General features: G+C 34.1%; 1 protein-coding gene across 7 annotated transcripts in view; it reads right to left on the reverse strand.

The window, feature by feature from the left end:
- The window catches only part of LOC105347368 (uncharacterized), a 46,949-nt gene that overhangs the window by 10,123 nt on the left and 24,789 nt on the right, over positions 1 to 12,037 (reverse strand). For 4 of the 7 annotated variants that reach the window (XM_066086244.1, XM_011456419.4, XM_066086245.1 and 1 more), the window contains one exon: positions 7,399 to 8,253. Coding sequence is in view for 1 of the 7 variants with exons in the window: in XM_011456417.4 (XP_011454719.3) it covers positions 581 to 643 (63 nt within the window). In the remaining 6 variants the exon portion in view is untranslated. Of the gene's footprint in view, positions 1 to 480; positions 741 to 7,398; positions 8,254 to 9,262; positions 9,415 to 12,037 lie in introns of those variants that run through there. The other 3 variants (XM_034446076.2, XM_011456417.4, XM_011456420.4) reach the window with 3 other exon arrangements.

A 12,037-nucleotide genomic window follows, 5' to 3' on the forward strand; every position in this document is an offset into this window, starting at 1 on the left:
GTTTTAAAAAATATTCAGTACTATGGGTTTCTGTACCTTATTAAACAGTTTGGGAGATTGGCCTTCAATAGATCTCCAGCTTCTTAAAGATCAATCTTGCAAACTGTTATACATGTAGTTTTCAGGGAAAAAAATACTTACCAATAGTTTAATATTGACGTATTTAATGTATATTTATGCTGACCAATAACAAAATTACCAAGTAAAATGTTCCATTTATAGCACTATATATTTATATCCTATTTGAGGTATCAAACTACAGTGGGCTATTACACCCATTCGGATGATTGGTCAAAACTTGCTAAAAGCTGAAACAGGTAATTTCATTTATTGCACAATGCTGATCACAATCTTACAAGGTTTAAAATAGTTACATATATTCAAAGAAAAAATGTTTCCTCCCAATATTTTGCTTATCAAAGTAAATGAATCAGAAAACATGGTTAAAATGTTGGACTTTACTGGAAAAATGGCACTTACATTAATATGGTAACTCTACCAGCTAAGCTTATCCTGCAGCACCCTGCTTATTCACACATGCTGCAGTTCTGTATAAACTAGTCAATTAATATATAACCACCTCTGAAGTCTTATTAGCAGAATCATCCCTGAAGTCATACAGCAAAGGTCTCTGAGTGTCCATTTCATTGCAGCAGAGTCAGAGAAAAACAGTTGAAATGTTTGGGCAAATAGATTGGATGCATTCAAGAAAAACACTTCTTCAAAACTAAAGCCCTGAGGCCCACATGGAACTCAAAGTGTGAAAATTGAAATCTGTAGCTTTTACAAAATTTCATCTGAATTAGCAAAACGATGAAAGTGCTGACCAAACTTTGCATTTTGTAATTTAATGAAAAACATAGTTTTTACTGGTGAGAAATCTTAAAATAATTCATTATTATTTGGAAATTTAAAACTTTCCCTTTGCAGGGCCCCAGTAAGATAAAGTGCAAAGAAGAATGTGTGACACAAGCTTTGGTATTGGTCAAGCAGTTCTTACATAACCCTTGTAAATCCAGGGAATGCAATTCATTGTTCACCTGAACAATAGAAATGGCCTGCAAAAACCCACACAAAGCCTACCCCTGCTTGTGTCCAGATCATGTTGACACCTAGAAACTGTGTAATTGTACAGGCTGGACCACTCACACAACTGACCACTGTTTACCATCCTTTTTTATTATTAAAACCTCGATCTCAGTGACTAAAATTTCCCCCTCACAGTGCACAACGTACTCTATTGATCAATTCCAGATCAATAAGCGCTCCCCATTCATTATGGTTTCTTGGATATACTCTAGAACAAGAGACCAAAAGTGTTTATATTTTCAAGAGAGTAAGCATTGGAGGTGTAAGCCATTTTAATTCAATCAGTGTTTGACCAAAAAAACTAGAACCATAAGATATTTAGATTGATATGTATAAAGATTTTTAAGGAGTGTGTTTGATTTGATTTGAATGTGATGCATTCCCTCAAGGTGACACCCTTCACTTTACTCTGTAATGCTATATGCTTCACCTTCCTCTCCTGTCCTATTTAATATATCGATTGCCAATTGGAATTTGCGCATAATAGATGTAAACAACGGTTGTTTTTTTATATTGGAGAAAACACGTTGATAAACGATTACATAACAGTTATTGGATTCCAGAAATAAATTACACACATTTTAGATACTTTCTTTACAGTTCTCCAGTATCAAGGAACATATTCTTAAAAACAATTTATGCTCAGAGGAGCAAGATATTTATCCCTGTTGGTTTGTCAGCTTTCATAAAAAATTGGGAATGGTTCCGTACATGGAAACTAAAAAAACAACCTTTATTGTTTGTGGCATTATGTGGGTCATAAAAACTATGCACGATGGTGACGTTATCATTCAATCTGTGTCATTAAACAGCAACACAGGAAAGGATTTTAAATTTCCTTTTTCTCTTTTAAGGGGAAAAAAAGCTTCATAATATACTAGATGAAAAATAAATGTATCCCTCCATTAGTAGAAAATGAGCACTGCATATTTGTGTTTTGTTTGTTTTGAACATATTTTATTGACTAAACAAAAGGATCAGAAACAAGTTCTAACAACTATTGAAAGATCAAAGTAAATTTAACTAATAAGTAACTATATTTCATTCTGTATTATATGACTATGTTTGGTATTGTTTACTGACAATATCCTGACCATTTTAGCCAAAGGCGAATTCTTGAATTTAATGATAAAAATTTACTTTTTTTTAACGATAAGAATTTAGCTAAAAAAAAAAATAATTACTACATGTTTTAAAATAGCAGTACTTACAAAACATTTTCCAAGGTTAAAAGCAGCGTGATCAACGAGCTGCATGTTTAACACTCAGTGGTCATGAATGAGCTGTCAGTTTCTTCATATATCTACAACTTTTTGTCCAAATTTCCAAAAAGGAAAATTCTGAACTATTAAAGCAATTACTTACTATGCATGAATAAATTTTGTTCTTTTATAGCTATTGTCCAAACTTTCCAAAAAAAAAAAATTTTGAAGCAATTATACTTTATTATGCATGAACACTTTTGCTCTTTAGTAGCTTTTCACTAAAATCATCTAATAAAACAACCTACTAAAAATTGAATATGCATACAGCCATTTCAAAAATAAACATTTGCATATGCTTTGTCATATGTACGATTTCATTATACGTCAAGATTCTGGCCTCACTTCATTACTCTTCAAAGCAAGATCTATATTTAGTGAAGAAGGAAATAATATGCACAGCAATTGTAAACAGCTCCAATATCATTAATAAATTGAGACTTTGTTCATCCCCGTTCTATTTATTTCTGGCGTGCCGTTGGGTCTTGAGATGTATACCATGAGTGCAGATGTGTGCACAGGAACATTCCACTGTAATCAATTTGACTAAACATCCTACAGATCGCCAGTTTTAAGTTTTTCCGCTAGTGTAAGATAAAGTGTATTGCATGCCGGCATATGTAACATACTTTCCCCTTGTGTATCTCGCACAGTTCGGAGAATATAACTCTTCTGTTAAAAGCTGTCCAAAAATGTGTTTTCTCCGGAGAGACCTACAGATCTTCAGCAATCACTAATGTCTTCTTTTTTTAAATATTGCAAAAAAAAATTCTTAATAGGCAATACTACATTCATCTGAAGAATGAGTGAATCTTTTTGATATTGATAAAACAGTGAGAGATCAAAGTTTGCAAGAAGCAGATTGTAGGTCAGAATGTTAGTCACTTGAAAGTTAAGAGGAAAACAACAACAATGCAATACTTAATTAGATACTATACAATAAGATCAACAACATTTATCTTTTCTCCATCTTGACAAATTGAATTTGACAATGAACAAGCAGCTAAGATTGAAGCCATCATAAAGTTTTATTGCTTTAGTATTACAATACCTTTTATGAAACAAAATGCCACTTTTTGTATGCAAAACAACACAATAAATTTTATACACACTATTCATAGCATATTGTCTCACACTAAACATTTACAATACCTGATTATTTTACTGTTGAAGTGAAATTGGACCCTTTTACCTATAGTTATGGTTGAAGGACACTATATCCTCATTCATAATCACTGTTTGAAATGATTTCAAAATATAAAGTTTGGGATAATAGAAATGAATCATAAATATTGATCAAGCCATGCAATTGTACACTTACAACTTATAGAACACAAGCTGATGCTCTTACCAACTGTGTAATAAATAGTTTAGGCGAGAATGCAAAATAACGAACCCACATTAAACCAAGTTTAGGCGAGAATGCAAAATAATGAACCCACACTAATAAGAGGACAATCTCAGTTTTGTATTAGAAAACTGTGTACCAACTTTTTGACATATTTGGTCAATTCAATTCAATAACTGTAATGTAGGTCTTTATATTATTGTTTATCTCAATGAAATAGGGTGTCTCTTAAAAGGCTACAAAAGGAAAAACCATCTCATTACTGTTTTAGCAACAGTACCTCATTTCCACTTCAAAAGTATCTTCAACTCCTAATCAAATATAACTGGTTAGGGTTACTTTGATAAATTTAGTTAAAACAAGATTCAAATCCTGCGGCATCTTGATGTGTTGATATGGACAGAACCAGTTTGAATACCGTAACCATGGACAATTTCCAAAAACATAATGTTTGAATTTTCTTTCAGGCAATACAAAATGGCATTTAAAAAAAGAGAAAAGAGAAAAGAGAAAAAGGTATCCAAAATATTTTTTTTATAACACCTACAGCACTCTTTTTTTTAATCACTTCAATTCCAAGGTAAGAAATCTGTGTAAACCAACTTGAGACCCAAAGACAAGATATGTTATATACAAATGTTGAGGGGGAAGCAGGAGTACTTGTACTAGCTATCTCGAGCTCAGTCCTGGTACACTATATTGGGGAAAGCAGGAGTACTTGTATTAGCTATCTCAAGCTCAGTCCTGCTACACTATATTGGGGAAAGCAGGAGTACTTGTATTAGCTATCTCAAGCTCAGTCCTGCTACACTATATAGGGAGAAGCAGGAGTACTTGTACTAGCTGTCTCGAGCTCAGTCCTGCTACACTATATAGGAGGAAGCAGGAGTACTTGTATTAGCTATCTCGAGCTCAGTCCTGCTACACTATATTGAGGGAAGCAGGAGTACTTGTATTAGCTATCTCGAGCTCAGTCCTGCTACACTATATTGAGGGAAGCAGGAGTACTTGTACTAGCTATCTCAAGCTCAGTCCTGCTACACTATATAGGGTACAGGTAGCCACAAGCTGGGAAGCGGACACTGGGAGCTGATACTTGGACCGACATCACACTAATCAAGGAACCGTGAATGGCCACACCGAGTGAAACTTATGGAAGAGGACAAATAGCAGGCCACGCCTGCATGAAGAATTGTCCCCGTTCTAAAGATATTCAAATACTTTGAAAATTCAGGTATCCACATACAATTATCACCATCTTATTGTAAATGAGATCTGCAATGATTTGAAGTGCATTTACATTTACCAGGTATGTATATACATGTAGTTAGAGATAACTTTAATGTGTTACCTCCTCCATTATAAATTGTTTGTGGTGGGGTGGGATGGGTGAGGAATGTGGGGTGATCTACTTTAATTCAAAGTTGATAGCATAGTTAAAGATAATATGTACGGTACTTATCTGTGTCTAACTTAATTCACTTATTAGTGGGTGTGTACATATTTATATATGCATTGAAGAAATTGATAAACAATGCATACCAAAAACAGTGAAAATTAACTTATCTAGTAAATTAATTAACAACTTATTCATTTTTAAAATGAAATGCTTTAAATAAAAAAAATAAAAATGGAGCTTTGTAAATCTGTTGTCTTGCTGGTCTTTAAAACTTGCTTTGTTACAATGTGCCTGGTTCAACTTTATACATTCAAAGCCACCCTCCCACCCCCTTAACACTCATATTTATCAAATCTTTTGCAATATTTATGGGTTTTTTTTCATTTCCTGATATCTTTTAGAATGAATTCTAAAATGAAATTTAAGATATACAGCTCATGTCTTTCTTAAAACTTAATTGTGCAGGAGAGTGAAATAGGAACTGTACATCTCCTCTCAAGTAAACACGACTGAAATTGTTGGAGATAAGAATGGAGGAAAAGGCATTCTTCTCCCATTTTATTTGGCATTGGGTGTAATGGCACGTAAACTTCAAGCCATTACCTACTCCTTCAAAAATAAGGGGGCAAAAAATTACTTGAAACCTACACCTCTCCACAACTATCAGAGCCCTCTATGAATGAAACTGTGCAGGAATTTGATCTGATGAAAAACATAGCATTATTTAAACAAGGGGCTAGTGCATCACTAGTTTTTAACAACGCTCTTTCTATAATCTCTTAAGGATCTCTTCATGAAAAGGTGCAATTATGCAAACTCATGACCTATATAAGAAGTGAAAGGAAATTCACATAGTAAAGCTAAGGACATTCGTGTGGTCACAAAAGGCCATTTTTCCCTACTGCAAATCTATGTGCAAAGATACCCCTTCCTAGGCCTCTAAAGATTAGATTGAATTGAAGCCAAGAAATTCAAAAGAAATGTTTTCATCTGTAGATAAATATTTTGCTGCACTCATATAGAACAAAAATTTTAATGTACGCAACAAGCAATTAACTCTCGGCGTAGTTTTACAGAGTTGTGATCAGCGAAGCGATCTATGCACACATCTCTCCCACTCGATCCATTCACGTAAAAACTGCGCAAGTTGTTTTTTCCTATATCCTGAACTTGTGCACTTGGGCCGTACAATTGTACATGAAACATTTTCCACCTCAGAGGAGATGTAAATTTAATCAATTCTGTCAATGGAGTTTTTGCTCCACTTTTCTTTATCTTTTGTTTTTAGAGAAATACCATAAAAATGTTTTCAACACCCTCCCCTCCGTTTTAATTTGAATACTTAAAAAACATAGCATTGATAATAATATACATTCCGTCATGACGACAGAAACTTGAACGTGCAACCTATCCTGCAATTGTAGTGTAAATATGACCTTGTGAATTCATTTATCAGATTTTCTATAGTTATCCAAATACTTTACACATGAAGTTCTGTAACTGAATACTGCAGGTAAATGTCTACATTTAAGTACAATCATGTCAAGCAATGAAGCCCTGTGAAACACCTATAGCTGCATGTCAAATTACATCGAGATAATAGATTTTCCAGTTTTTATTTAATCAATGTTCAGAAAGCAGGAGGCTACTATGTGAAGATGTCTTATTGATTTTTTCCCCTGTTTTAGACTGCACACCAGAGGCACACTGGAACAGCACTAAATGTTGTGTTTTTTCCTTTACGTTTTTTATTTTTACAATGCCATTCTTTTTTTTTAATGGGAGAGAGGGAAATCATTGTTTAAGGTGTAATAATGGATTTATGAGAGAAAAAAAATGAATTCAATAGAAACAGTTGATAACTCAAACATTCAAACAACCATAACAACTAGATCCCAACCAGTTCAAGGAAAGCTAGTTTCCCTGCTTGCCTTCACAACCATTTTTAATTGATTACAAACTTTTTATCCATGAGTTGAATGATAAATTTCCTGTGTAGTGCCTCCCTTGTACATTGCAGCACTAGTAGGTGTATATATGCAAGATAAGAGGTGACCTAAATAGCTTATAGTGCGCTGCATTTACACGCACCTGACTTTAAATCCCCCAAAATCCTATATTTAACTTCCATTGCCCGTGCATAATGCTTTCAATTTAATCTCATTCATTATCTAAGATTTTTTAAGCCTACTAAAATCAGAAAGTTAAATGTCTCTATGGAACAATGTCACAAAACATGTTTTTAACCCTGCATATTAACCTATTCTGTTGTTGTTTTCTTTCCAATTTCATCTATTTACCTGTGAAAGTGCCTGTTGAAAGAGATCCACATCCTTCTGTCCAAGTAAGCCACTGTGGACCAGGGAGTCCGATTTTTCTTAACCCTGCTGGTCATTATGAAATGGAGTGACCACTCTTTTTTCCTATCTCCCTCTCTGCTCTGTCATAGCGAATGGCTTATCTCTTAGGCAGGCCCCTTCCTCTTTGATTGATTTGCTTATTTCATCAATGAAAGGGGATTGCATATGAATTGCACTGAAGCATGCTGTGGGGTCGCTGACTGTGTCACTTGCACACAGGTTGTCAATAAATCCTACAGTTGATCTGTTCACTGGTGAAGTGTAAACACTCGGTCCTCTGTTACATAGTTCTGTAAAACCCCTGTCCAGTTCTCTGCTCACTCAGTAATCACAGCACATGCCACTTACACACATATCTACTACTAAAATGAACAGTTCAAGTTTTGAAGAGGGATGACGTAGCCGGCTGTGTTTGTAGTATACAGATACACCTGGGTGCACATTCACTAAAAACAAACTCCAATCCCTCTCAATGAATCCCAGTTCGCTACAACTTCCTACGATTCTCTCCAGATTTTTTTTTTTACCTATACACTTTGTTGTGACACATACTTGTCATTAGTCAGACTAAAAATATCCCAATGTGAACACCGTTCTCCCTCAGAACGAGGTCTCTCTTACGGACTCCAGATGACCGTGAGGCTGGATACCAATGTGTTCCCCCTCTCTTCCCTTTTTTAGAGTGGACGCCGGAGAGATTGTAAACAGTTAAAAATCAATCCCGTCCGTTGGAAGTGCCCGTGTGCTGTACATTGCGTTGCTCTTTCATAATGTGGTCATTTAAATCCTTCCTACCTGCAAGACAAGAATGGAATTTTAACAAAAGAACACACCTTATCACGGTGTTTATACCTGGCCGTGCATGGAGAGCTATAAATCCATACCTATCTATGTGAATTACATTAAACTGCAAATGAAGTCGGTGCATACAGGTAGAAAAGACGATGAGGCCAGAACACAGGGCTAATTTGGAAGTCTAATTAATACATTTCCTTGCTGTTCAGTGGATGTTAGAATTCCCTTAACAATTCACATGCAGCTACGATTAATATTGGGCCATTAAAACAAACCCGAGAAAACCAACACTACTTGACAATAGCCATTAATTAAGCAGTTTTAAGTGATTTTTGCTTGGGAGAAACACCTCTTATATACCCTGTACTAAAGTTAATATGTGTGAAATAAGTACAGGTCTCACCGAAACCATAATGATATGCTGTACAGAAATTCTTATCAGGTTTTACACATCAATCATCTAATTCATTCAAGAAAAAGACTAAAATAACGAATAAAGATTGTTTTAAGAGAGAGAGAGAGAGAGAGAGAGAGAGAGAGAGAGAGAGAAGGGTCACTCCCTAAGATTTACAAACAAAATAGCCTTTTGTAAAGTTAACTGCACTCTACACAGGAAGAAACTGTCAATGTTTATGTTAAATGAAAATTGATTAAAAATCCCGTTGCCAGATTATTCTGGCTGTATGGGTTAAAACCCTTTTTGCCAGAAAAACATCTTACACCTCAAACATCTAAACAACACAGATGGAAGGTATCTTTGGAAATTAATTATCTAACGCATCAAACTGACTCAGTTAAAATCTGTGCAGCTTGCAAAGTGAGATTCATATCATGAGTAATTTCCCTTGAAAACACACTTTTTCTTTATTCACATACAATCAAAGCTTCAGTGTACACAACACAAAGCCTATGTACAGAACATTTTAAATGATCTTAAAATTCTGAAAAACATAAAATATACAATGAACATGAAAGTGGAGCTGTAACAGAGAGAAAAGGATGCACAAACCGTGGCAAAACACAACCGGTTGGAAAAGATAGAAGCAATTGTAAGCAAACAAATTCCTTCACAAATGTTTCCAAGAAATTTCCAGGGAAAAAATCCATATGCTACAATAAAAACAACCTCCAGTATAATCAAATTCCACTTGCATCTTCTCCATGCAGTGTACACAATTTTGTGGAGCGCAGAGAAAAAATCTATACTTTTGATATGAAGAGGTTAATAGTTTAACACTTTTTATGTTCCAACTCAGCATGCATTTCTCGGCTTAAAAAAGCTGCAACTAACACAGGCATATGCAACTCACATCAATAGATGTAATACATATGCAAGTGGAGTAGGGTTGTTGAACTCCAAGGTCATAGCCCATATGGAGCTAAAGCTTCTTTTTCTTTGATATCTTTATTTATTTTTAGACCTCCTCTTTCTCTCTTCTCTCTCTCTCTTTGCTACAGGAAGTTGTTTAATCATCCAAGTGCATTTCCACTGATGTACATTTCATGACAAACCGGTAATATGCTATTAAAATTTATTAAAAAGGATTTGATGCATCAATAAGGAAGTCAAATTTTCATTCTTAAATTAACAGGCAATTTAGATCCCAAAAATTATGAGATATGAGTATTATGAAATTTGTTGCAAAGGAAAGATTGCAATCAATGTGTAAATATAGGAGCATGAAAACTCTATCAATTAGTCATATCCTCTAATGTTTTTTTTGTTTTTTTTACATTTTTTTCCTTTTTTATAAGTTAACGTCCAATTAGTTCTCTAATTCATAACAAAAGTCTAATTGCTTTCATACACCTGTAAAGGCAGGAAGGCATATCTTACAGGAAAGAATCAGTTAAAACTGGTTAAAATCAATAAACCAACTGTATTAAATGACCCTATATGGAGTCAAAGTGTTTACTGGCTCTTCTATCTAAGTAACGCACTGATCAATGAAACACTGTAATGAGAAAATTCATCAGTAATTAAAATTACCTTGTCAAACTTCATAATAAGTGTCAAAAGTGGAGATCAGCTAAAGCTTAACAGTACCGGAGACTTTTCAAAACTGTTATTGTAGGAAAGAAGGAATGCACATACATGTATAAATACATTGAAAACATATGGCTGGACTGGGAATCGAACCCTAGACCCCTGCAACTCTAGTCAGGAGCTCTACCACTGAGCTATACTAACAAATCTGATATCCATGGTCCATATATCCCCATCTACTACACTGTCAACAAACTTCATCTCACAGTTATCATATTTTAGCATTTTTCATGCTGCTTCCTATCTGTGAATTCAAGTTAAAATGATTTAAAACAAATACAGAAATTTGGCACTATTTGATTAAATTGATATGATTATACTTAATATCTTTGGTGAGGAAGAATTAATGATTAATATTCAGTGCAGTTATGCATATATAATATCATCATTGTTCTTACAAACAAGAATTGCAGCACGTAACTTCTACAACTCCGTCATAACTCATTATTACCTCCGTATTGATCTCCAGGAAGGTCCGTAACCCGATGCGTTTATGCAATGCAAGGTGATTGTAACACACCCTGGCTCACTGACACCAAAGAAATGGATGCGAGAAAATCTCAGTTCACAGTAACCCTTCACACGTTACCATGACATATGGGTCACTGACCAAAGATACTAATATTTACAATTACAGTTCTCATACACACTCATAAGGGGCTAATCTACCATGGTCAATGTTGACTAAATATTCAGTATATTAAAATAGAACTTTTAGAAAATTTTGAAATTAAAACAAAACTGTATACGAAAATCTAATGATATAGTTAAGTGATTTTGTTTTTGCAAAGCGAACATTTTGTAAACTTTTCATTTCTTATGCCAAAATTCTAAAAATTTTATTAATTTATTAATAAGTCTCTATCAGTGTCCTACTTCAGTGCAAATTAATCCTTCCCCTATTGTAATATTCTATAGTAATAATGTCAAATTTCTAAAAGAATATCCTTATTAGTCAAAGGAAACAAAACAGAACCATATGTTGGAAATACACTCCAACTTCATTACAAATTCAGTATTTTGAATCATAGATTTAGCATATAATGAATTTTCAAGCCTTTTACATTGGTTTACTGTAACATTTTTCATTATCCACTGTCTCCTAGCTATGAACTGATGTTGCCATGGAACCTGTACAAAGTTAAACCTTCAGGGTCAACAGATCTGATTGGTTGGGGTGAAGGTCAACACAGGTCAAGGTAAAGGTCAAAAGGTCATCTAAACTAGAGATATGATTTAGGTTTTTAGTTGAGTTTTCTGTACAGTTATTGATTGTAAGCCAAATATTATAGGGTGGGAGAATCTTGCACCTCAGTTGACACTGCACAATTCTTGAATTTGTCATTTCCCTGAAGGGCAAAGTTCAATTCAAAACTTCTGGTGCCTATATTAAATTCAGAACAACAACATCATGACAATTAAAATCTTATTCTCTAGTTATAAAGAAAAGAAACTGAATTTAATTACTTAAAATATATTCCTTTCAATTTGCAAATGTGACTGCTCTGTATTAATGTCTTTTTTCTATTATAGTCTTTTAATGTAAATTTTGCAGTCATAGTAAATCAACCTTTCAGTCAATACCCAAAAAATTATATATGCATTGAGAAATTCACACCAGGATAATTATAACAGAAATGCTTTGACTTATAACAAATTAGCAGGAAAATTTGTCACTTTATAAATGTTTAAAATATAAATTCGTTCAAAATAGTGAATCTCCCTGGAATAAAAAAA

Source organism: Magallana gigas, chromosome 5 (genome assembly GCF_963853765.1).
Source record: "Magallana gigas chromosome 5, xbMagGiga1.1, whole genome shotgun sequence".
In the NCBI taxonomy this organism is placed as follows: domain Eukaryota; kingdom Metazoa; phylum Mollusca; class Bivalvia; order Ostreida; family Ostreidae; genus Magallana; species Magallana gigas.